We start from the raw sequence: 27,562 nt of genomic DNA on the forward strand, positions 1-27,562 counted from the left end.
TATTGAAAATTTCTTTAAAAATATTTATTAAAAATATATTTAAATAAAAATATATTAAAAATATCTTTACAAATATTTATTTAGCATTTATTTTTGGTTTAAGTGATAATAATTGATATTTTTATTATTTATGACTTGTAAATATGAAAAAAAAGATTAAAATATCTAAAAAAATACTGATAACTGTTAAATATGAACTATTTTTTTAATAAAAATATATTGAAAATATCTTTAAAGATATTTAATTAGTAATTATTTTTTGCTGTAGTCCCGTTTCAACTAATAATTATAATGAAATATAATGTTCTTCTATGAATAATTTGTTAAACAAAAAGTCTTCTCATTTTTAATTAAATTTAATGACATAAACAAACAAATTATATTTAGTAATATAATTATATTAGAAAATTCAGATTTTAAATAAAAATATTTACCTAAAAAATATGTTAAGTAAATTAAATAATAAAGCAAAAATAATTATATTTAATAATATAATTTTCTTTAAAAAAATTAAAAAACAAAATTAAAAAATTTAATTTAATAAATAAGTAATTTTAAAACCAATGAATTGATAAAGTTGTATTTTAAATCATGATTTTTTTGCAATCAACCTATATTTTTCTGCCTTTTTTTAAATAGTATTACCACATAATAAATTCGTGTATTCTATTTCTTATTCACTGTTACGCAATCCGAAATGTATTCTGGTTGAATTCTTCTCTCAAGTCTTGTAAAAATGCTCAAATAGCTTCGAGCTGACGAAGAAATTCTTTGCCTACGTGGGTATCACTGTCAAGAATATTGTAGGGAAGAATGAAGTATACTTTTGTAATTGGAAGTCTACAGGACTAGCTAGTATTTTTAGACAGTATCGAGTGAAAAAGATAACAAACAACCATTGAATTAAGGTCTATAAATAAGCAGCAATAGAGCCACAATATTGAAGACAGAAATGATGTGTGCATGCACAAAATCCCTTTTGCACACCAAACCTTCGTTACCGTTTGAATTTGAGAATTGAAAATCCATGATGTTTGTGTAATTGTTTTTTGTTTCTCCCAAATCTTAACAATAACAATGGGACCGTAGGATAATCGTCCTTTATATGTATCACAAGATTTCTCAAGAAAAGCAAATAAAGGAATGAGATTCTTAATTGGTTGGTTTAAAACATAATAAAAGAGTTAAAATAAACAAGGGAGACATAAGGGTTACAAGCCACTCGTGCACACGCGAAATAAGGCATCATATTGTTCTTGAAATTGTAATCAAAATTGAAAATTTATATATATAACTCAAATTGTCGTCCATTTGTCATGTCCCACCAGATCAGGATCTCATCAATCCAAAAAACCATTTATTAAACCATTTTGCAGTTCTAGCTACTTAACTTTGAGACAAGCCAGGTAATGGATATCCTTGAAGCTTAAACAACAGCATTTTTATATTTTGATATCAAGAGGCAATGTGGCAGCAAAGGAGGAAAACTTGCTGATGACTAATGAGGTTTTCTTATTGCCAACACTCGGAGGACATGCCAAGTATGCACCTCAAACCCATTTCAGTATCATTGAGGCATATATTATATCACAAATAATAGTGCACACTGTTTGGCAGAGACGTAACAAGTTCACCAAATTAATAGGAGACACATGCTGGTACCACATGCACACGTTGATTGAGAGGTTAGCTTTGCTGTCTATTTACTTGACCAATAGGAATGAATCATGACTCGCAGTTGTTAGATCCTATATAAAGAGAGTTAAGGACTTGGTGAGAGCACAAAAACATTGAGTTTCCCTTGATAAAAAAAAAAAAAAACAGAATACAAAGAGTAACCATGGCAAACAAGATCCATTTTCGTTCAAATAGTTTTCCCAATGGATCTCATCCTAGCACAATTACAGTTGAGGAAGAGCTGAACAAGCTCAAAACTTGGGAAGCCACTTCCACATCCACATCAAAGTCCATTGGCATTGGCTTATCCTTGCTTCAAGATTTGCATACTTGCTTGGAAGGTCTTCTCAACATGGGATCAACCCAAAAGCTGATTTCCAACCATCAAGGTGAGAAATGCATGGAAGAGCTTCTTGATGGATCAGTGAGAATTTTAGATATCTGTGGCATCACAAGGGACACCATGTTACAAATTAAGGAAAATGTCCAATCCCTTCATTCTGCTCTTAGAAGGAGAAAGGGGGATTCAAGCATAGAAAAAATTATAGCCCAATACAATTTCTTCTCAAATAAGATGAAGAAGATTGCCAAGAAGTTGATCACATCTTTGAAGCAGATGGAGAGAAAATTTGGAGTATCCCCACTCTTAAATCAAGACCAACAACTTGTTGCTTTGGTTAGAGTGATTAGGGAAGTCATTGTAATGAACATGTCTATCTTCCAATCATTATTATCTTTCTTGACCGTGCCTGCTTCAAAGTCAAAGGCAACCAAATGGTTATTGGTAGCAAAATTAATGCACAAGGGAGTGACAGCATGTGATGAGAACCAAGTGAATTCCAATGAGTTGCTGTGTGTGGAAGCATCTTTAAGCACACTTGTAAGTGAAGGTACTAATGTTGCAAAGATGCAGGGTGCACATGAAAGATTGGAAGCTTTGGAGAATGCCATTGAAAGCATAGAAAATGGTTTGGACAGCGTATTTAGGCGCATGGTTAAAACAAGAGCCTGCCTTTTGAACATCATGACTCAATAAGATTAGAGAGTCATGAATTTCTCTCCAAATCCTGCAGAGCATCCAAATTTTAGGGATCCGCTAAGGATTGAAAATTTTTGCTTCATGAATTTGTACATATGTATACAATTCAATAGTTATACAATCAAATACAATGAAATGTTTATACTCTATATTTCGATATATTTCTGTTTTAAGGCACCTTTTTTACAAGATTCCTTTACATTTATCGAATATCTAAGGTTAAAATTATAGTTAACTTGTTACTTGTTAGGGAATACCGGGTAAACACAAGGGTGATCTCTATTAATGTGCAAGGAGGCAATTACAAGGTTTATGGGTCTCTCTTAATAGAATATGTTATCCAACTTGCCCATTTCTATCCATGCGGAAATATTCAGCTACACTTGTCACTCCAACATTACTAATAGTTTGGATACCAATTTTCTTAGGGTTTAACGTACAAATGAAAGATATGGAATTGCGGGTGCAAAAGCTAATTCTGCTGGTGTGTGTGTGCTCGTTTTAATAGTTGAAGCAAATTTAGAAAGCGTGTCTCTTGACCTTTCAATTTGGTTAGGATGTCTCTCTGGTTGATTTTGAAGTTCTATAGTCACCCAAGTTTTGGCATTTTCGGTACAGTTTCAGCGATCAAAACTGAGAGAACAAGTATGTGTAATATATTTGATAGAGTTGAGGTCCGAGTCTGTGACAGAGCCTCTAATCAAGTCATCGAGGCTCTTATTTGAATCAATGATGATAGTTTGGCTGGAGAAGGAACAACAAATTCTCGTGCCAAATGCTTTTCTTGAGGAATTTGCAATTAGCATGTTCCTCTGATCAGGTCTACATGTTCAACTACATATATAGTGAGTCAGTGACCTAATGAATAAAAATGGATAATGGAAAAAGCCTACTGCTCTAATTATTAATCTTTTCCTTTAATGATGGATTTGAGAAAAAAATTGCATTGTGCAGAATTAGTCTCAATTTGTTCAGAATACAGTAATGACATTGACATATAGCTAATAGCAGAAAAAAAAAAGATAGGATAAATAGTCACTTTTGTCCCTCGACAAATGCGTCACTGAAAGATGAAAATACAAAATTTTGTTCCGGTAAAAAGTGTGACAAATATGTTCTACCTGAAATGATTGTCAACATGGATTGTCAGCATAGGGGTATATTTGTCATAATATTTTTTGGACTTTTTCTGACAGATATGCCTTTGAAATATGAAAATCTAAAATTTAATTTCTGAGTATAGATTATGACTAATTATTATTATTATTATTATTATGTGTTTATAATTTACTATTCCTATTTGTTTAGTACTTATGTAATATATTTTTTAAATTTTATTTTAATATATATATTTTTATTATTTCGATTTCTTTGTCAAACCTTAATTTTTGTTATTAAAAAAAAACTTTATCTTATACCTCATATTTAGATTAAATATAAAAGGACTTATAATTTGAGATGTTTATAAGTCTTTTTCATATTTGAGATGTTTATATATTATATATATATATATATATATATATATATATATATATATATATATATTATTGATTAAAAAAAAAGACTTATAATTTCACTTTATCTTTATCTAGTTTAAATTTTATGAGATTTGTTTTTTTATAAAAAAAATTGATTAAATTCTCTTTTTAAAATAAATAAATAAATACATTTGGTTCGGTGGCCGATTGTATTTTTTCTACTCAAAATTCTTGACATATTATTTTCAATCTAAATATGAGGTATAAGATAAATTTTTTTTTAATAACAAAGATTAAGGTTTGACAAGGAAATCGAAATAATAAAAATATATATATTAAAATAAAATTTAAAAAATATATTACATAAGGACTAAACAAATAAGAGTAGTAAATTATAAACACATAATAATAATAATAATAATAATAATAATAATAATAATAATAATAATAATAATAATAATAATAATAATAATAATTAATCACAATCTATTATTAATGTCTGTATATATTTGTCGTACTTTTTATACTTTCAGGAATTAAATTTTGCATTTTCATCTTTCAAACGCATTTATCAGTCAAGTGGGAAGACAAAAAGTCAAAAAAATATTATGACAAATATGTACCTATGCTGACAATCATTTCAGCGATAAATTTGTCCTTTCATGTCACGTATGCTATTTTACTAACGGTCAGGAAAGAAAGTGACATGACATATTTGTTGCACTCTTTACATTGAGGGACAAAAGTGACTATTTACCTAAAAAGATTTTTTTTTTTCTGTCTCGTGCCTTGATACTACTAAGAAATTGAGAGAATGCAATCAGTTGGCTTCCTGTTAGTTGTGACTACATGTTAATTAGTCATATGTGGGTATCAGTGAAAGAGTTTTAGTTGGTGAATGCCGATAAACCATATACAGTAATCTAGTTTTTGGAGACACTATGCATGCATTTATATTTAATATGTCTATCATTATTTGAGTGATTAAATGAAAATAAGGGAAGTTTGAGTGAAATAGATGTCTGATTTTGGTCTAGCTAGTTAGTATTTACAAAAAGATAATGATGTGTGCATGCACAAAATCCCTTGTGAAAAGATAACAAGCAACCATTGAATTAAGGTCTATGAGTACGCATCAAAAGAGCCACATTGTAAACAGAAATGATGTGTCCATGCACAAAATCCCTTGTGCACACAAAACCTTTATTACCGTTTGATTTTGAGAATTGAAAATCTGTGATGTTTGCGTTAACTGTTTTTTGTTTCTACCGAGCACTTACCAACAAAATGGGACTGTAGGATACTCGTCCTTTATATGTACCACAAGATTTCTCAACAAAAGCAAATAAAGGAAAGGGATTCTTCATTGGTTTAAAACACAATGAAATGGTTGGTAAAACCAACAAGGGAGACATGCCACTCGTGCACACGTGAAATAACCCATTTAGTTCTCGAAATTGTAATCAAAATTATATATAACTCAAATTGTTGTCCATTTGTCACATTCACATCCCACAAGATCCGGATCTCAGCAATCCAAAAGGCCATTTATTACACCATTTTGCAGTTCTAGCTCCTTGGCGTTGAGAGACAAGCCAGGGAGTGAATACACCTATAGCTTAAAAGAAACCATTTTTATATTCTGAAATCAAGAGGCAATGTGGCAGCAAAGGAGGCAAACTTGCTGATGACTAATGAGGTTTTCTGATTGCCAACACACGCAGGACACGCCAGTCATGCACCTCAAACCCATTTCAGTATCATTATGGACTGTATTATATTACAAATAATAGTGCACAATGTTTGGCAGAGACGTGACAAGTTCATCAAATTAGTAGGAAACACATGCTAGTACCACATGCTCACGTTGATTGTGAGAGGTTAGCTGTGCTGCCTATTTTCTTGACCGATAGGAATGAATCACCAATTGCCCCAATATATAGAGGGCTAAGGACTTGGTGAGAGCAAAAAAACATTGAGCTTCCTTTGTTAGAGAACATAATAAAAAGAGTAACCATGGCAAACAAGTTTCATGTTCGCTCAATTAGTTTTCCCAATGGATCTCATCCTAGCACCATTGCAGTAGAGGAAGAGCTGAGCAACCTCAAAACTTGGGAAGCCACATCTACATCCACATCAAAGTCCATTGGCGTTGGCTTATCCTTGCTTCAAGATTTGCATACTTGCTTGGAAGATCTTCTCAACATGGGATCAACCCAAAAGCTGATTTCCAACCATCAAGGTGAGAAATGCATGGAAGAGCTTCTTGATGGATCAGTGAGAATTTTGGATATCTGTGGCATCACAAGGGACACCATGTTGCAAATTAAGGAAAATGTCCAATCCCTTCATTCTGCTCTTAGAAGGAGGAGAAAGGGGGATTCAAGCATTGAAAAAATTATAGCTGAATATAATTTCTTCTCAAAGAAGATGAAGAAGAATGCCAAGAAATTGATCACATCTTTAAAGCAGATGGAGAGCAAACATGGAGTATCCCCACTCTTGAATCAAGACAAACAACTCGCTGCTTTGATTAAAGTGCTTAGAGAAGTTATTGTAATGAACATGTCTATCTTCAAATCCCTGTTAGCTTTCTTGGCCGTACCTGCTTCAAAGTCAAAGGCAACCAAATGGTTATTGGTAGCAAAATTATTGCACAAGGGAGTGATAGCATGTGAAGAGAACCAAGAGAACTACAATGAGTTGCAGTGTGTGGAGGCATCTTTAAGCACCCTTTTAAGTGAAGGTACTAATGTTGCAAAGATGCAGGGTGCACATGAAAGATTGGAAGCTTTGGAGAATGCCATTGAAAGCATAGAAAATGGTTTGGAGGGCGTATTTAGGCACATGATTAAAACAAGGGCCTGCCTTTTGAACATCACGACTCAATAAGATTAGAGTCATGATTTTCTCTCTAAATCCTGCAAAGCATCCAAATTTTAGGGATCGGCTGAGGATTTGAAAATTTTGCCTCATCAATTTGTACATATGTATACAGTTCAATAGTTATACAATCAAATACAATGAAATGTTTTTACTCTATATTTCGATATATTTTTGTTCTTAAGTCACCTTTGCCCTAGAGAATAATGTGTAACTAGCAAACCTCCTAACAAAATGATAACTGCTAACTTCCGAATACTTTACTACTTATGATAAATTGGTGCACTTGCCGGTCGGTTAACACAAAACATTCCTCAAAACCAGAACAAAAAAGCAATTTTCCTTAACAAACCCTGCAAAACAGACTAGAGAACCTGATAAGTACTCCCATATAGAGGATTACAGGGGAAAAAAGCAATAATTTATAAAATTCGAGCAATTCTGACTTGCAACAATCCTGCATCTACACTTCCTCTACTCAAGACTTGCTAACAGAAAAATCATCCATGTTATATAGCCTATCTCTTCCTTAGGACAGCCTCCCATGGCCATGCAAAGAACAGTACTTAATTTTCATCTACACTAATTTCCTCTGCGAAGCAATAGGCATACTAGCAGCATACTTACATAATTCCAGGCGTATTCCAAAGCAGTAAACCAAAAGAAATCTGCCATCCCAAGACTGCAACAGCCAATAACATAGCTCCAAACCAGCAGCATCAGCCCACAACAGAATTCTACCAACAGTCCATAAAACTAGGTTCATCAAAGTAATTTTTACTACATATACTAGATTTTAAACTCATGCCTTACACAAGTTTATTAAAAATATATTTACATTTAGTATTATTTTTAAAATATATGTGTATGTATAAAATTATCAATTTATAAAATAATTAATATCATATTAATTATAATTACATTAAAATTGAAGGAAATGATTAATTATATTTGTAATCTGAACAGTTTTAAAAAATGTTAAGCCTATTTAAATTTATTATGATTTTTTTCAAAGTAATAATAGTGATGCAATATCTATATAAAATATATAAATTCAAAAATAAATATAATAAATGTAAATATATAATTATTTAAATTTAAGTTTTCATTTTTGTTATAATAGATATTATGTTAACATGTGTTTGATTTTTGTCAGTTTATAATTAAAATTTACAAATGTGTTTATTGTAAAAAAAAATTAATTTGTTAAATAGTTTGATTTTTATTAAATATATATAGTTGTTAATTATTTTAAAATGATATTTTTAATTATTTTGAATATATTAATTTTAATTATGTAATTGTTGAAGTTTTGAGCAAATGGCACTCGTGCACACACCTAACTAATCTAATGCTATAATTTGCGCATCATTTTGTCCTTTGAATTGTAATCAACTTATCTGTCACTTGAATTATTGTACATTTTCTATTATATCTCATGAGATCAAGATCTCAACCTTGCAAAAACAACTCCAATTCATGTTGCAGTTCGAGCTCCTTCATATTGAGACAACTCTGTGGACATCTCTGAACCAACAAGCAGCAACAATTATAAAGAGGGTAATGTGGAAGCCGAGGAGTCAAACATCAAACTAGTTGATGAGTAAGGACATCTACATGATTTTTAAATGAGTTGCTTATCTTAAATTTGTAAGCCCTACAATGCCACACATATTTAAAAATTTTACACAAAAATTTACTTTAATGTTAAAAAATTACTAAAGTGAGTGTTTAACTTGAGGCACATTGAATTTTGTAATTGAAAAATGATTATTTAATTAGTAAGAATGAATTAAGCAAGGATTGCTTATATAAGCAACTCACTGCGAAGTCATCTACTCAAATAATGAAAATTTGTTAACCAACGTTGCTTAATTTTAAGCAATTCATGAAACACCGTGTTGGAGATGCTCTAGTGAGGTTTTATGATTACCATTTACCAACACTCAGAGGGCATGCCAGTTATACACAAAACCCCATTTTACTACTATTGTATCTTGCAGAATATCACATGTAATCTCACAATGTAAGGCAGAGGTGTGACAATCTTACCTAATTCAAAGGGAATCTCGTGCGGGCACCACATGCTTTCTGTGCATATTGATTAATGAACTTGTCCTTTTTCTTGGCATATTAGAATGATTAATGAATTATCAATGTCCACTATATATAAAGAGATGAAGAACTGGCAAGGTAAGAGCACAAAAACATTGAACTTTCTCTGAAAAAAGAACAAACAACAAAAGAGAAAGTAACCATGGCAAGCTTGTACCACGTTCGCTCAAATAGTTTTCCTTCTGGATCTCATCCTAGCTCCATTAGAAAAGAGGAGGAACTAAGCAAAATGAAGACATGGGAAGCCACATCCACTTCAACATCTAAATCAATTGGCACTGGCCTATCCTTACTTGAAGATTTATATATTTGCTTGGAAGATCTTCTTAATGTGGCATCAACGCAAAAAGTGATTTCTAACCATCAAGGTGAGAAATGCATGGAAGAATTGCTTGATGGTTCAGTGGGAATTTTGGATATTTGTGGCATTACAAGGAACACCATGCCACAAGTTAAGGAAAATGTTCAAGCACTTCATTCTGCTCTTAGAAGGAGAAAGGGGGATTCGAGTATTGAAAAAAGTGTAGCTGAATATAACTTCTTCACAAAAAAGATGAAGAAGAATGCCAAGCAGTTGATGACATCTTTGAAACAGATGGAAAGCAAATTTGGAGTATACCCAATTTTGAATCAAGATCAAGACCTTGCTGCTGTGATCAGAGTTCTTAGGGAGGTCATCACAATGAACATGTCCATCTTGCAATCCCTTTTGTCTTACATGGCTGGACCTGCTTCAAAGTCAAAGTCAACTAAATGGTTGATGGTGGCAAGGTTGATGCATAAGAAGAGGGTAATATCATGTGAAGAAGACTCTCAGAATTTCAATGAGTTGCAGTGTGTGGAAGCATCTTTAAGCACCCTTCTAAGTGAAGGTACTAATGTTTCCAAGGTGCAGAGTGTCCGTGACAGATTGGAGGCTTTGGAAAATGCCATTGAAAGCCTAGAAAATGGTTTGGAGAGAATGTTTAGGCGCTTGGTTAGAACAAGAGCCAACCTTTTGAACATAATGACTCAATAGAGAGTGCTCAATTGTAATTCTGTCACCAAATCCTGCTAAGCATCCAAATTGTAGGGTTCTGCTGAAGATGCAAAAATTTTGTATCATCAATTTTTACATGTATATATATACAATTCGATAGTTACACAATCAAATACAACGAAAAGTTCATAGAAAATATTTGATTTCTTCTGTGTCAAGTCACCCTTTTCTTTTCAGACGGACAGACGGTTCACTTATAACATGTTCTCTTCCTAAACACTATAGTTACTAATATTGGCTAAAGAATAATGTCCATTAAGCAAGTGGAATAATTAACTTGTCTTTAGCACTTTGCAGAGAAACTTAATAGAAAAACGATCACTTCACTAATACTTTTGGTCAAAGTTGGAAAGGTAGCAAGTAGTCAAGCATCATATTTATGTCAGGGATTTTCAAAATAATGGAAGTCATTAAACATGAAAGAGAGACACCAATGAAAGAGGACACAATTTCACAGCAGGGAAGAAATTGGCAACAGGTTGCTGAGCAGCCAAAGGGCTGCTGGACACTTATGAGCTGCTGTTGTAGAAGGATTGCTTCTGTGTTGTGAGATGATTTAGTGTGAGATTTTTTAAATTGACTTTGTTTACCTCTGCATTGGTATCAATTTCTGATATTGAAAAATGGTTTTGGACCATTTAGCAAGTGATTACGATGAAATTAGAAATGGGATTTGATTTCTTCAATGTTTTGCCTATGTCCAAAAGAGCTGTTACTTCATTGTTCTAATCATTCATATCTCTTTCATCAAAAAAATAATTATCTCAAAATTAAAGTTTTATATTGATAATATTAACATTTGGGGTATGGAATACATTTTAACCTTTTCAAGAAAAAAATCATTTTTCCATAAATAGTAAATGGTCTTATGAAAAATAAAAAAAATATCTTTTATTTCATGAGAGAGATATGTTCAAAACTAAAATAACATAAGAATCTTATATGAGAACATGAAAAAAATTAATAACAATCATCATATCAAAATTAAAAATAATATACGGTTATGATTAAAATATTTTTATATTCAAATTAAAATCTAATATAACCATCAAATCTCTATTAGATTTATCAAATAAAAATTAAATTTTAACTATTAATTATTTTTAATTTTAGAGATTTGATAGTTATATTAAATTTAAATTTACATTTAAAAATATTTTAACCTTAACTGTCAATTGTTTTTAATTTTGATTTGATAGTTATTCCCATGTTCTCCCACAAAAGAGTATTCTCAATACACAAATCTTTAATATTTGTATATTTAAAATGTTTTAATTTGCAACAAAGCTTGTTCGAACAAAATATATTTGGTTAAAAAATCCGTCTAAATTTAGTTTTTTTCTTCTTTCAAAATTCATGGAGAAAGTGTTTAAAATCTGTCGAAAAAATACATTTTTCTAGTGAAAAAACAAAGAAAAGAAAAAGGAAGTCAAATAACTTGTCAATCGACTGACGTGCGAGATTATTCTAATGAAAGATATTCGTGTTATTAAGAAGAGAAAAAAACACTCCTAACGCTGAGGGAATCTGGCAATTACATTAGCAAAAAAATATTCTCTATATGTTACTAAGATAAAGTGAGCCTCAGTATATGAAACCCTCCCTCATAAACTAACTTGTTGATGTGACACTCTTGAATATTATTTTTCCTCCTCACACAAACCCCCCCAACTACTTCGGCCCATTATCATAACTCAGCCCGTGATCTATGGACTGGACTTGTGTATCACATAGGCCTGTATTAACCTTATCTCTATACTTTCACATTATTTATGCATCCTATATTGAAAAGTGACATATTAGAATATAGATATTTCGAACAATTATCAAAAGGAGAAATATCTTTAACTTTATAATACACTCTTTTAAACATACTTTTTGATTATCTAAAATTTATTGGAAATGATAAAATTTAATAGGTCTTATGACTTTCTTCTAATTTTGTAGTTTTAAATAAAATTTAATCAATAAAAGTGTATTAAAGAATGTATTTCTAACATTTCTCGAAGAACACATTCTGTGACACACTCTTTCCATTGAAATTTATTGAAAATAATTAAATTTAATGGATCTCACATCATATTTAATGATTTTTTTCTTAATTTTGTAATTTTCAATAAATTTTAACTAATTAAATGTGTTAAATAATATTTTCCTAACATTTCTCTTAAAATTATATTATTAACACAATATTTTTTATGATATTATTTTATTCTTATCACACATCATCTATTTTATCTCATTTTTATTATCTTTCTATTTGTTGTATACAAATTTACTGTACAAATACAATTTCTTTTTATATTATGAAGTGAAATTATTTTCCCTTGTAAGGTAAAAAAAAGAGAGGATAAATTACTACTTTGAACCGTTTGTCGAATATAACATCAATTAATGTTTAATTCAAATATCAATTCAAAATTGGATTTCAAATTATTAATTTATATATATTTTTTTTCTTAAAGTAGTAGTTCTCGCGATCGATTTATTTTTTTTTCAAATTATTTTTCATTATTAAGAAAAGATAAGAAAAATAAAATATGAGCTTGTTTTATAGAAATTCTTATTAATGTTATTGTTTTAAGGTCAATTTATTTACGTGATAAAAGGTTGAATTTAATATCTCCTTTTTTAAAATGTTTCAATATAATCATTTCCGTACTCAATTTGTTTTCTTATTTTTTTAAAAATCTTCAATGCTTCAACACGGCATTAGTTTCAATTGGACGAAAAAGGTTACATTAAAACATTTTTAAAAATAAAGAATGAAATTGAACTTTTCATTGAAAGAAGAACCAAATTAAATTAAATAAAATAAATAAATAAATAGTGGGACTAAATTAGTAATTTAGACAAAAGAAAATCAATTTCTTTTGCTGTTTTGCACAGTGTAGATAGATTGCTAGTTGTGCATGTCATCGAAGGACAATTTCTTACAAGGTGACAAGCATAGATGTGATAAGCAATTCATGCTGGCTTTTGAGAGTTTCTACACTCATGTGAGAGTGAGGTATGTCTAACCTCCTTAATTATTCCCCATATGTGGTTTAAGAAAGATTTCAAGGTCAAGTGAAAGAGAAGTAATATTTTGTTGCAGGCAGATATGAACCATTGGAGAATAATATAGCTATAGCTACGTGGCATATTCAAGTATTAAACAAGGGTTGTGCTTAGGCAAGTTAACAGTCCTCACGCCAATTTTTACTGATGTTATTTTATATTTACATACATTAATTTTATCATTTTATTTCAATTAAACAAAACCTAGGTTTAATAAAAGATATTGGCCCTTCATAAAGTGATGAATTAAGGTTCCAATTCCATTAGAAGACACATTCACATTAGTGTCCGTCACTGTTTCGAAAACAATGTCTCTTCCGAAAGATACATATACATGTGAACACGTTTTAGGTGTAACAACTAATGATGATTATTGCAATCCTTAAAGGGGAATGGCATGGAAGTGTCGTTCGTGCAATACAAAATTATAATAATTTTTTTGTCAATCTTTATAGCCACCACTCAATAACAAAAAGACAAAAAAAAAAGGTACTGAAATATATTGAATCTGAAATTTGTCATATATATCTTCAATCATATAGCTCAATACAAGTCCATAAACTTTCGAAGACAATCCATAGGTATCATGCACGAACAGGGCATTGATGACTTCAGTGACGATAAAAAATTAAAAACTTAGAGAGCAATGATGTTGCAAATAGCTATACATCATTTTTTTTTCTTGCAACGAGAGTAGAAGAAAAGAAAAGAGAGGGGTAGATTAGAGAAAACGAGAAAGACAGTGATCTAAATCAGTTTTGTTAAGGAGAAAAAAGAACCTATTAAATTGATAAATGCAGTTAATTACTATAAAGAATTATAGGCATGCAAGTTTCTGAGGAAGTTGCAACTATGCATATCTAATCATTCTAACATTAGTAAAACAGAAATCAAGGCCGACCTTAAAGTATATTAATTAAGCAGGATTTTTGAAAAAGAAGATATTAATTTTTATTTATTATTAATTTATTTTCACAAAAAGGAAAATATATTGTTAACTAATTGATAAGTAATATTAAAAGTGAAAGCTTTTTATTTAAAAATATCTCTTCTATGTTATTATTTTTCTATTTTAACTATAATACTACCAATACTAGGAAAAAGTAAAATAGCAATAGAATGAATTGGTGACCAATTAGATGCCGTTGCCAAATCCTCCATCGCTGATGACTATAACGACCGATTTGATTGTCAGTTGCACAATTTGTTATTTAGCTACAGATAATAGTTGGTTGTTTATAACTAAATATTAGTCGTTATAATTGGTTGCAAGTGATTCTTGGTTACCAATTTAGCCACCATTCTAGTAAGGAAATTGTTAGATGACTTGCTAAAATTTAATCATTGTTAAATCGATCGCTGCATCGCCGCCCCGGATGTAGTGAAAAGTAAGCAAGGGTTCCCACATTTTCGTGAACGGGTGTGGGTAAAGAAGCTAGTTCATGACAGGAGGATTCGCTTTGGTACATGGAATATAGGCACACTTACTGGAAAATCTATGGAAATAGTGGATGTTATGGTGAGGAGGAAGATCAATTTTATGTGCCTACAAGAAACTAAGTGGACAGGTGAAAAAGCGAAAGAATTAGACAACTCGGGATTTAAGCTATGGTATACGGGAAAAATCAGATCAAGAAATGAGGTAAGGATTATTGTGGACAAGGAGTGGAAGAAGGATGTCGTAGATGTAAGAAGAGTAGGAGATCGTATCATAGCCTTAAAATTGGTAGTGGGACAGGACACCTTTAATGTTATTAGTGGGTACGCACCTCAGGTTGGGTTAGCAGAACACTTTAAGGTAAAATTTTGGGAGGATCTAGAAGGGGTACTTCAGGATATACCCCAAGGAGAGAAAGTTTTTCTAGGAGGGGATCTCAATGGACATGTAGGTAGCGTGGATAGAGGTTTTGAGGGGGTGCATGGGGGTTTTGGCCTAGGGGAGATGAATGGGGAGGGTAAATCCATCTTGGAGTTTTCGGAGGCTTTGGATCTTTCTATAGCCAATACATGGTTTAAGAAAAGAGAGGAACATCTTATCAATTACAAAAGTGGAGGGACATGTTCTCAGATAGATTTCTTCCTTATCAGGAAGTCTGATAGGAAGTATTGCTTGAACTGTAAAGTTATCCCGGGAGAGAGCTTGACTACCCAACATAGAGTTTTGGTTATGGATGTAAGAATTAGAGATAGGGCAAAGAGAAGAAGTCCTATGGTAGCACCAAGGATCAAATGGTGGCACTTGAAGGGTGAGAAACAAGGAATCTTCCAACAAAAGATATGGGAGGGATGGTGTGGACAATCACAAGAAAGTGCAAATGATATGTGGAACAAGACGTCCCAAGAGATTATTAAAGTGGCTAAAGAGACGTTGGGTGAATCTAGAGGTTTTGGACCTAGGGGTAAAGAATCGTGGTGGTGGAATGAAAGTGTTCAGAGCAAAGTTAGAGTAAAAAAGGAGTGTTTCAAGGAGTGGTCTAGGTGTAGAAATTCTGAAACTAGGGATAAGTATAAGATAGCTAGAAATGAAACCAAAAAGGCGGTGAGTGAGGCAAGAGCCCAAACTTTTGACGGACTATACCAAGCTCTAGGAACCAGGGACGGAGAAAGATCTATATATAGGCTTGCTAAGGGTAGAGAAAGGAAGATTAGAGATTTGGATCACGTAAAGTGTGTTAAGGATGAAGAAGGCAAAGTCTTAGTGCATGAAAAAGATATCAAGGAAATGTGGAAGGTGTATTTCCACAACTTATTTAATGATGGATATGGATACGACTCTAGCAGTCTAGACACAAGAGAAGAGGACCGGAACTATAAGTATTATCGTCGGATTCAGAAACAGGAAGTAAAGGAAGCGTTGAAAAGAATGAGTAACGGTAAGGCGGTTGGGCCAGACAACATACCTATTGAAGTGTGGAAAACTCTTGGAGATAGAGGTCTTGAGTGGCTCACCAAACTCTTTAATGAAATTATGAGGTCAAAACTCATGCCGGAGGAATGGAGGAGAAGCACGTTAGTGCCAATCTATAAGAACAAGGGGGATATACAAAATTGTGCAAATTATAGGGGAATCAAGCTCATGAGTCATACCATGAAATTATGGGAAAGAGTGATCAAACGGAGATTAAGAAAGGAGACTCAAGTTACTGAGAATCAATTTGGTTTCATGCCGGGAAGGTCGACCATGGAAGCGATTTATTTATTACGGCGGGTGATGGAGCAATATCGCATGGACCAACAAGACTTGCACTTGATTTTTATTGACTTGGAGAAAGCGTATGATAGAGTGCCTAGAGAGATTTTGTGGAAAACTCTAGAGAAGAAAGGGGTTAGGGTTGCATATATTCGAGCTATCCAAGATATGTATGATAGGGTATCGACTAGTGTTAGGACACAGGGTGGAGAGTCAGACGATTTTCCCATCACAATTGGTTTGCATCAAGGGTCAACCCTTAGCCCCTACATTTTTACCTTAATTCTGGATGTCCTCACGGAACAAATCCAAGAGATAGCGCCGAGATGCATGCTTTTTGCAGATGACATAGTCCTCCTTGGAGAGTCGAGGGAGGAGTTGAATGAGAGGTTGAAAACTTGGAGACGAGCTCTAGAAACACATGGCTTTCGCCTAAGCAGAAGCAAATCGGAGTATATGGAATGTAAGTTCAACAAAAGTAGGAGGGTATCTAACTCAGAGGTGAAAATAGGAGACCATATTATCCCTCAAGTCACACGGTTTAAATATCTTGGGTCTGTAATACAAGATGATGGAGAAATTGAAGGGGATGTGAATCATCACATTCAAGCAGGATGGATGAAATGGAGAAAAGCATCGGGGGTGTTATGTGATGCAAAGGTACCGATCAAGCTAAAGGGAAAGTTTTATCGGACTGCGGTAAGACCGGCGATTTTGTACGGAACAGAATGTTGGGCGGTCAAGAGCCAACATGAGACTAAAGTAGGTGTAGCGGAGATGAGGATGTTGCGGTGGATGTGTGGTAAGACTCGACAGGATAAAATTAGAAACGGAGCTATTAGAGAGAGGGTTGGAGTAGCGCCTATTGTAGAGAAGATGGTGGAAAATAGACTTAGGTGGTTTGGGCATGTAGAGAGAAGACCGGTAGACTCTGTAGTGAGGAGAGTAGACCAGATGGAGAGAAGACAAACAATTCGAGGCAGAGGAAGACCCAAAAAGACTATAAGAGAGGTTATCAAGAAGGATCTCGAACTTAATGATTTGGATAGAAGTATGGTACTTGATAGAACATTATGGCGGAAGTTGATCCATGTAGCCGATCCCACCTAGTGGGATAAGGCGTTGTTGTTGTTGTTGTTGTTGTTAAATCGATCGCTAATCAAAATATTTCTTAGGATGAGAACAATGATTGACTGAATTAGCAACTGATTTCGTTATTTGCTAAATTAGTTTTATATTTTAATTCTTTTTTATAAAATATATTATTGGTACAAGTAAAATTATATTTGAATATCTCAAATTCTAGAATTTGAATATTGTAGATAAGATCTCATTAAAAATAATTACTCAAATTTCAGTTAAAAATAAGATATATTCATAGGTTAATAACAAAAGGATATTAGTAAAAGTTTATACACTTTTTTTTTCATTCAATTTCCGTTAATTCATTTAATTTTGTCTCAAAATTCATACACAAAAAGTTAGATGGTAAATCAAACATGCATGTAGCTAGTCATACCAATTCTCATCTCAAAAATAAAAATTCAAAGTTTAAGCCAAGATAATGTTGAGTCATTCTCCACAGAAATCTCACCTAACTAGAGGATGCTAGGCTACTACTGTGTAGCGCCCCTAAATGGGCCCTAATGTGCATGATTTTGTATGGAAGTTGAGTGACTCACATGAGGGACGGTGAGATAAAAAAGACAGCAGAGCCAATTTGGGAGGTCCACCCTACACCCTATGTAAACACATGAGAAGACGTGACAACAACATCCAAAAACCACATAATATTATAACTTTATAAACCCACAATACGGTAAAACCATACGTACATGCCTTGGTATTGTTAATAGGAGAATATATATATATATAAGCACTCACCAGTGCCATATAACTTATAATTAAGCACCCTTTCACTTATAAGAATGAAAAGAGCAACTATGGCTTCTACCTTTTCACCAAAACATTCTCGTGGCTATGCCATTCGATCCATAAGCTTGCCAACTAGATCACATCCAAGCACAGTTCCAATTGAAGAGGAGCTGAACAAGCTCAAATCATGGGAAACATCATCTTCCTCTGAGGTGGAGAGAATTTTCTTTGGTCTTTCAGGCCTTGCAAACTTGTACAAGTGCATGGAAGATCTTTTGAAGTTGCCACTCACCCAACAAGCACTATCTCATCATCACAACCAAAAATGGGTTGATGAGTTGCTAGATTGTCCAGTGAGATTCTTGGACATATTGGGAGAAACAAGGGATGCAATCATGCAAATGAAGGGAAATGTTAGAGGCCTTCAATCAGCCCTTAGAAGGAGAAAAGTTGGAGACTTGGTGGTTGAAAGCCATGTTTCTTCATATTGGATTCTCAGAAGAAACACAAGGAAACAATGCACAAAATCTCTTGTTTTATTGAAGCACAGTACTGAAGGGTCATCATTTGGGGCATCTCCTCCTTTGGACCTCAATCACCACCTCTCAGCAGTTGTCAGGGTTCTAAGAGAAGCTAGTTTGATCACCAGCTCCATCTTTCAGTCACTTGTGGGGTTTCTTTCTTCACCAATCTTGAGGTCAAAGATTAATAATAAGTGGACATTTGTGTCAAGAGTGATGCGGAAAGGGGTGCTTCAGCTTCAATGCAACAATCAAGTGGAGAATGTGAATGAACTTGAAAAGGTGGACCTTGCACTTTGCAGAATGGTCATGGATAATGCAACCAAGGATTTTGAGGCTGAGAATATTCAATTTGCACAGAAAGAGCTTGAGGCTGTGGTGGTAGTCATTGAAGGGCTTGAAAATGGATTGGATTGCTTGTTTAAGCACCTTATTAATACTCGTGTGTCTTTTCTGAATATAGTTTCTCCCTCAGGTAGAATATGATACGCATGTAGATGTCACTATGTCAGAGGATCTATACAAACAAATTAACCTAATTGACGTTTTGTACTAGTAATTAAAGAAAGTTGTAATTGATGCAATTGTACATTTTCTTTTCTTATTCCATCATCTTGGTTTTGTTTATTGAATTTTTTTTTATCTTTCCTACTTTCTTTTGTTTAGCATATTCATCATATTCTATTTTTCAGATCGACAAACATTTTCTTATGATTAAACAGGAACAATGTAACTGGTGATGTTACTTTTCTTGCAGAATTAAGTGGAATATATAAACTAAACAGTGTATCAGCATGGCACTAACATACCACACGGTTAGAGTGAATGGAAATTAATACAGAAATGATATAGTGGAAATCATTGTAACAAGCTCCAAAAGAAACTTTCGAAAAAGTCACTAAGATTGGGTAAGTGGTGAAAAACTTGGATAATTTGTATGAGATCCTATTTTCAAATAGGGTTGTAAAATGAAAAGGAAAACCCTAAGAACACAAATCATTAATTAAATAAACGCAATAGGACTATCATCCATAGTATCTGCTTTCATGTTAAAAAAAAATCTCACATTTAACTTCAAAAAAATTATTTTAATTTTTACATATAAGTTAATTTTAATTTATAAAAATATTTAATTTATTTTATCTTTTTATTTTTTTTATAAATGTTTATTGAAAATTTTTACTTTTATCTGAACAGGACCTATTTCTACAAATAACTTAATAAGCCACCGTAGTATATGCTTTTTATGCACCCTTAGTGTTTGCAAGAACATGGACCTTTCAAGCTAAACTGCATATCCATTATAATAAGATCTTCCTTGCCATACTCTCATCCACTTCCTTTCTCCCAAACCCCGGAAACTTCCAGAGTGTCATTATTCAAATTATGGGCTATCATCCATCCATCACCCCATCTTGGTCCCATCAACTACATAATTATTGCAGTTATAATTGTGCACAACTGCATGGTAAATCATTGAATCTATTTTTTTAACCGGAATAAGGATAAGTTGAGCACTTAAAATAGGAGACTTACATATAAATTAAAAAGTTAATTATCGTTTTTTTGGTTCAGAATGAATGATTAAATTGAACCGAATATTATTCCAAATATTATCTGTTTTCTCATTATACACCTAAAATTATTAGAACAGAAGCACTAAAGTAAAAATCAGAGAGTGACTAAGTAATTAGTTAACCACACATTCAGAAAAGTATGATGGTTTTAGCAACATGTGTCAAATAACTGCAAAAGAACTAGCAGGGATGAATGTGACAAGACCATACCAATATGTATCTCATCAGTTAACTACAATCAGTATCTTCAACTACCAACTAGAAAGAGCGTGACTAGAAAATTATAGTGAAGTTGTGGAGGGGTTGGGAAAGGAATTGTGCATTTAATAAACAAGGAGTATAGATTATAGACAATTTTTCACACAAATATCTGCTCGCTATTAATCAGTTTTTTTAATACCAAAGCAAGACTAAAGACGATATACTAGTGTCAATTGTGAATATCTTCGTTATATATATCATATTTATAAACTGAAGAGTGAAGAAGTAAATGAATACCCTGTTATTTTTATTACGATAGACTTCATATGATTAATCTCTATAACCGCTGGGAGGGGGCTTCTTTAATGGTTACTGGTCCAAAGATACCCAAATGGCGCCTCAATTTGTACAAGACCCATCCAAAGACTTATATATAATTATTTAGATAATATTGTTTGTATCATTCTTCGATTAAAATTAAAGTCCCACATTGATAATTTGTCTAATAAATATTTGTATTAAAAATTATCATACATTGAATCTCTAATTTCAATTGGGGAATATGACAAAATAAAATGAATTTTACATATTCAAATTGATGTAGCTCAGTTCAAACACCTATAATTAATATTCATGAAATATTTTAGTCCAAGCAGAAGTTGTGAAAACATGACAATAAAACAGAATTTGAATATATTTTTTTTAATTCTTATGATACATCACTTTTTTAAGTTTTGGTCCTTGTAATTTTTTTAAAAAAGAATCTTTTTATTTTAGTTTTAATATATTTTTCATTTCAGTCCTTATAATATTGTTTATTTTTTTCATAAAAAAATGGCTTGTTCATTTTGAGTTAAACCCTTTGAAGAAAAATGAGTATATTATAATGATTAAAACAAATAACATAACAAAATAAATTTATTTTGCAAGAACTATATAAAACATAATTTTTATCAAAACCATAAAAATAAAAATAAAATACAACTAAGACAGTTTTCCATTACATGACCAGAATCATTCGTCCACACAAGTTTTCACATTACATTTATGACCTGTAGTTAACTTAGAGGAATTTAGTACACACAATAGTGAGATGCCACTCACTTTTATTTTTAATTGTCACAAGTATCATAAAACTTCCATCACCGGAATACTAATGTATTTCAATTTAGTAAAATGTTCAACATTCAATCTAATCCTTCACAAATTATGTTTCCACCACAAATTATTTTTAAAACTTTTCTCATATTTACTAATAATAATTTTCATCCATCTGTGCAGACATCTTGAAAAACATGTTGAAAAACAAAAGATAAATTAAACATAAGAATAGAAAATAAAATGAAAATTCATTTTCTTAAATCAATCATGCCCATTTCTCTTCTATTTTCCATCTACTTCTACTATTTTTTCTCTCCTGTGTTTCACTAATATGTAATTAGAGATACTTGTTCTTATAAATAACTCGGGGATCCATGATGATATTTAATCAACAAATCTTTAGATGATATTTACCCTCCTATGTAACTTCTACAAACATTGACATTCCTATGTGTATTTGATGACTCTGAATGTCAGAAATCATTCGTCAGAGTAATTGCCCTCACTATCTTCCCCGTATATTTGATATTCTTCTTCGCTGACATTTGCTTGCACATAGTCACAATCAATTTCATTAGGAGGGAAGTTAACAAAAAGATCCTGCAAATGAGTCCTTGAAAGATTCTCAAAGTTGATGTCTGAATATTATAAAGGAATTCAAAAGTGCCATTTGAAAGCCTTGATGAAACCTAACTTATAGCATAAAAATCCATGCATTGCCAGGCGACCAGTAAGCAAGTTCAATGTATTGTCTAATCTAATAGCTTAGCAATGTGAAACATTTTTAACTTCTACATACAAAATTTAAAAAAGCAGCAATGAGGAAGAGTGAATTATGTAATTATGAATTTTCTAGTTCCATCGTCTCGTCAGAAAAATTTGTGATGCAATAATGATATTTCAATCTCTATTAACTTAAAGAGTACATGATGGAATAGAAAAGGATACAGGAATCAGACGGCAGGGGCATTTCATTATCTCCAGCTTACATGTGTCAATAACATAAGTTAAAAAAACATCCAATTTAAAAGCCATTATTAACACAATCCAGAGAGAAAAACATAAAAGCAGAAAGTGTAGGCAAGAATTACCAGTTCATGCTCTTCTTCCCATTCTTCATCACTATCATTACCCTCAGCTGCATCCTCTTCATCTTCAACATTGTCAAGTTCTTCATTCTCTTCCAAACCTGTGTTCCATATACAAAAAAATTATCAATAATTACTCGATTAAAATACTATTTAACATATCAGAAAATAGAAATTTTTAATTGGAAAAGATATTAAGTTATTGTTTTACAACGACAACAAATCTTCCAATTGGTTCACAATCATATTAGATAACAAAATAATCAAATAAAATTTGTTCTAATTCTAACTCCGTTCATGAATTCTGCTACTAATAACCTTTTGAGGAAACAAAAAAACTTTGCCACGAAACTTGGAAGTATCTGAATAGAATTCTTCCTTACGAGTTTAAAAAATAAAATACTTGAAATAAATTATGTAGGGACTTCTTGAGAAATAGAAGTGCAATAACTAATAAAGGCCTAGTAACTAGACGTGAAAGTGTTTTGAAATTAATGATTCTTCTTATATCATATTATTGGGTGTGGCAACAATTTGTTGGCTCTATTACTATATACTAAAACAATATCAATACATAGAATCGGGAAGAAAAGGAAAAAATAAAAAGGAGACAACCTAAATTAGCTTGTTGGCATTCTTCTCCATCGAGCTTCATGGCATGCCTATAGCACTCCCTCTTCAATTTTTCAAACTTTAAAGTGGCAGCTCTGAGTAAATTCTCAGCACCAGGCTTGGGGAATACTGATAGATATTGCACTATAAGACGTTGTCTAATACAATTGATCATGTGTTGTGAGAACCACCCAGTTACAGACTGCAAAATTAGCATTTTGGATGCAACTTAGTTAATGAATCTTCTTATAACTTCAAGCATGAAAGATAAAATCAAGCAATTCTTCTGATATTTTATCTTCTGTGGCAAAAATTACACAACAATTCAATCTGCACAAACTTCAGATTAAAACAAGATTATATAGAATAAATCAGCTACTCCTTGATTGTTCAAGCAAAAAGGAAAAATGAGCACTTTTGCATCACCCATAGATAACCCATAAAGGACCTTTGTGCTAGGGAATAGGAAAACTATGTAACATGTCAAACGCAGAGTAAACAGTAAAGCATGTTTGTCTTTTAAATGTGTAGGCAATATCAAGTGTGTCAACACAATAAATGAGACATTAAATAAAAATTCTTATAAAAGAAGTACAGTGCAAGTTGGTCGGAATGTAGGCTTATTTATTTCTGATTGAATATAATCATCAACAAGGTCGAAAAACTGTAAAGAAGTCTGGAACTTGTAAGGGAAAACACGAAAGGCACATATATCCTTCCATCTATGTTTTGATCTGCATGAAACAACAGCCATAACAAATGAGAAAACAACTCAAATGGCAAGATAATAATCATATATAGTGACAATAACTAACTATCAAGCTAGAGGTCTGCAAATAAATTTAATTGAGATTGTAATAAGTTCCAGCGATCTCTTTCTATTCACTTTTGAATGTCTATATATATATATATATATACACACATTGTGATTTTCTATTTCCTCTTTCTTGTGAATACACTTGAGAGTGGAACTGCTTCCAAATTACACTGAACAGATTTCTAAACACAGCAAGAGATAAAATGAAGAAAAAGACTTATTGGCTGAATGAGCATCACAGTAACTTCATAATGGGACAGGTACTCGATAATCAATTCTTTGATAACTGCTAAACCAAAAATATAATAAACCTAGTCAAGATTGAAGATTCAGTTTTTATAACAATAAAAGTTCACTAAAATAATTGACAGTTAAGATTGGGTTATTAGCACCCTGGTAAAAATGTATAAATTGTTCATATTTATTTTGTATTTACAGGTGAGTGAAGATTCAATATTTTTATATGCAAATATCGTAGGAGGCTCATGGGTGGTTGGTCAAATCAGTCGTGTCTAATACTAGAGTTCACAGAAAATACCAAATAGACACAACACAAGGAACCACAATCAACGTGTGATTAGTAACAATAACATTCATTTAACAGTCAGGGATGCATTCTCATCCTCACAAACGAAAACATGAAAATAGTATTTGAAGAGCCCCATTCTTTTAATGACATTAGTTTAGGATGAAAAGAACCAATGGATTCAAACTACATAGAGAACAAAATGAATGTTGTATGAAATAGCTGTGCAAATTGCATAGAAGCATGGACCACCAGTGAGAAAAAATAGCCATTTCTTTTTAGGCCAGTGTCTAGTGTAACATCCCATTTTTTTTAGTATATAAAATTTTAGAGAATAATGATGTTTTATAATTAAATAAATAAAGAAAAATAGTTATAATAAAATAATGATTTGAGAGAAAATAAAAAGGATATTTTATTATTCATTTGATGGTGAATAAAATAGAGTTTCTTTTTTTATAAAATAATTAAAATAAATAAATAAAGTAAATAATAGGTTGTGAATACCCCTAGTTATAAATAGTGACATATTAGGTCAGTTTTCAGCTTCTCTGCCTACCAATTTCGTTTTTTTTCTCTCTTCCTCTCCCAAAACTCTCTCTTTTTCCCGCAGGCCATCAAACCTGTCTCAGATAAATGACGATCTCGGACTCATTCACCGTTGGATCGTCGTGAAATTTAAACAGCATGTTTGCAACCAATTTCCGAGCATTCTCACCGTTGGAAATTTCGATATCACGTCTAAGCTAAGAGAAATACCCCTCGCATTGTAGCATTTTTCTTTCCCGCAGAAACCCAGAGCTGTCTTGATAAAACTACGATCCCGGTTTCGTTAACCGTTGGATTATCGTAAAATTTGGATATGTTGTTCGACATTCAGTTGCGCACACTTTGACCATTGGGATTTGTGAGATAATGTTCGTGTAAGACACACTAAAATATGCTCAAGTCTCATTCCTTGCAATTAGATCCTAAAATCTTTAAAGGGGTCTCTTTTCCTACTAAACTTTGTTGTGTTCTTGAGTTTTTATTTTTATTTTTTCTTGTTCAATGTTATATTTAGTTTGGAAGGTATTTCATTCTCCTCTCTCTATCAGTATCTTACCTCTTTTCTCATTAATGTAGTTTATTTTCCTACCCTACACAAAAAGGTATTTACATGTTTATAACGCATGACATTCCAGGATGATAGAAGATTATACATTCAACAAATGGGGTAAGACTAATTAATAAAAACCTTGAATGAAGAGATTCATATTAAGGATTCTGCAAACAAGTGTTGTGACTGAGAGTCAAAGAGATGCGGATCAGTCATCAACACTTACCAATGGTTATTGATATGTTTTAATATACCAAAAGGATTAAATTTTGTGCCTATATCCTATTAAGAAATTTGTCCAAATTATCTTTACCTCAAAATGGGGTTGTACAACTTCCTCTGGTTTCTTTTTCGAACTCGACATGGTTGCTGGTCTCAAGCTGAAATTAGAAAATGACTAAGTCACTTCAATGTAAAGTTAACACAATTGCCAGTCAAAACTTTAGAAGGATAACTTACAAAAGTTAAAATAAAAAGATTATGATGCGCATAACTAAAAAAACCCTGATATAACATAAAATGAAGGAAAACAAAGTATAGTGGGACTTAGAACTTCATTGCCACATCCAACTCCATCAGTGGAGAGAAAAGACACAAGATATTAAATACTTCGATTTTTAGAATCTAGTGTGTCCCACTATCCAAGTACCCCAAACTACAGAAAACAAATGTACAAAACATATATATATATATATATATATATATATATATATATATATATATATATATATTTACTCATAAAATAATTTATTAAAATTATCATTTTAAAATTAATTTTTAGAGTTTTTTATGATCCAAAATTATTTAACAGTTACTTATAATATTTTAATTAAAATTTATTTTTAAATATAATTTTACAATAAATTTATTTTGAGGTATATTAGTATTAAAAAAAAAATTGGGGCCGCCTAAAGCCTTCCTTGGTTGGGCCTTAAGCCGGCCATGCTGAAACATTGAGTTGAAGTAACAGAAACATTGAAACAAAAATATTCACCAAAATGCAGTTCTTCTAACTCTCACCAAAATTACGGCACGAATATAAAGGGTTCATATAATGTTTCAGGTAATTTTAAAGTGCTAATTTATATAAATGATATTTAATGTGATGATTATTAAATATGAAAGAATAATTAAATCAGTGGATTGATTTTAGAATTATTAAAATTATTAAATGTGTTGATTATTGTAAAAGGTTGTTATGAGCCGTTAAGGAGTTACTATAAGCAAGAAACTGTAAAGATTAAAGTCCTCTCAAGAACACATTGTAAATTTTTCAAACTCTCTCCTAGTCATTATAAAATACAGTAGATGTAAGAATTATGTTATCCGATATCTTGTAGCATAATTTTTTGTATGATGAATCCTACACATGATAGTAAAATTATGTCAACACATGTCCCCACAATTAAGTCCATGTTTGGATGCCATGTCAGTTGGAGAACTTTAAACTATTTTTATTTTCAAAATAACAAATTCATCACGAACGTGTATAAGATCTCTCAAATGTGTATTACTTATATTCAAATATAGCCTAAACTGTGGGAGGAATGAGGAAAAGAATTTTACTTGTACAGAAATCATCAGCAACATGTCGACTTACACGTGTATGACCTTTTACTTTTCCTTGTATCTCTTGAAAGGTAGAGATAGTGGTTCCAAACTAT

At 32.0% G+C, this 27,562-nt stretch overlaps 4 protein-coding genes and 1 long non-coding RNA gene across 5 annotated transcripts; 4 read left to right on the forward strand and 1 right to left on the reverse strand.

Moving 5' to 3' along the window:
- The first annotated feature begins 1,738 nt into the window (after positions 1–1,738).
- On the forward strand, positions 1,739–2,858 carry LOC100801249 (uncharacterized). Its single transcript, XM_003517097.4, has one exon. The coding sequence runs from the start codon at positions 1,841–1,843 to the stop codon at positions 2,711–2,713; it is 873 nt and encodes a 290-aa protein (XP_003517145.1). The 5' UTR covers positions 1,739–1,840; the 3' UTR covers positions 2,714–2,858.
- Positions 2,859–5,898: 3,040 nt separating this feature from the next.
- Positions 5,899–7,672, forward strand: LOC100801793 (uncharacterized). Its single transcript, XM_003517098.5, has one exon. The coding sequence runs from the start codon at positions 6,211–6,213 to the stop codon at positions 7,084–7,086; it is 876 nt and encodes a 291-aa protein (XP_003517146.1). The 5' UTR covers positions 5,899–6,210; the 3' UTR covers positions 7,087–7,672.
- Positions 7,673–9,286: 1,614 nt separating this feature from the next.
- On the forward strand, positions 9,287–10,289 carry LOC100802325 (uncharacterized). The gene has a single exon (XM_003517099.5). It carries the CDS (start codon positions 9,335–9,337, stop codon positions 10,208–10,210), a length of 876 nt encoding a protein of 291 aa, XP_003517147.1. The 5' UTR covers positions 9,287–9,334; the 3' UTR covers positions 10,211–10,289.
- An 8,093-nt stretch (positions 10,290–18,382) lies between these two features.
- LOC100799114 (uncharacterized) lies at positions 18,383–19,572 on the forward strand. Its single transcript, XM_003516487.5, has one exon. The coding sequence runs from the start codon at positions 18,410–18,412 to the stop codon at positions 19,361–19,363; it is 954 nt and encodes a 317-aa protein (XP_003516535.1). The 5' UTR covers positions 18,383–18,409; the 3' UTR covers positions 19,364–19,572.
- Positions 19,573–22,120: 2,548 nt separating this feature from the next.
- On the reverse strand, positions 22,121–23,652 carry LOC121174971 (uncharacterized). Its single transcript, XR_005891840.1, has 3 exons — positions 23,460–23,652; positions 22,705–22,945; positions 22,121–22,394 (listed from the first exon to the last, which is right to left on the reverse strand). It is a non-coding gene; the product is annotated as an uncharacterized lncRNA (long non-coding RNA).
- Positions 23,653–27,562: the final 3,910 nt, after the last annotated feature.

Source organism: Glycine max, chromosome 1, assembly GCF_000004515.6.
Source record: "Glycine max cultivar Williams 82 chromosome 1, Glycine_max_v4.0, whole genome shotgun sequence".
Taxonomy (NCBI): Eukaryota; Viridiplantae; Streptophyta; class Magnoliopsida; order Fabales; family Fabaceae; genus Glycine; species Glycine max.

What these genes read in the sequence shown, in the direction of transcription:
- LOC100801793 (XM_003517098.5), top strand. Translation starts at nt 6,211, where the DNA reads ATGGCAAACAAGTTTCATGTTCGCTCAATTAGTTTTCCCAATGGATCT.
- LOC100802325 (XM_003517099.5), top strand. Translation starts at nt 9,335, where the DNA reads ATGGCAAGCTTGTACCACGTTCGCTCAAATAGTTTTCCTTCTGGATCT.
- LOC100801249 (XM_003517097.4), top strand. Translation starts at nt 1,841, where the DNA reads ATGGCAAACAAGATCCATTTTCGTTCAAATAGTTTTCCCAATGGATCT.
- LOC100799114 (XM_003516487.5), top strand. Translation starts at nt 18,410, where the DNA reads ATGAAAAGAGCAACTATGGCTTCTACCTTTTCACCAAAACATTCTCGT.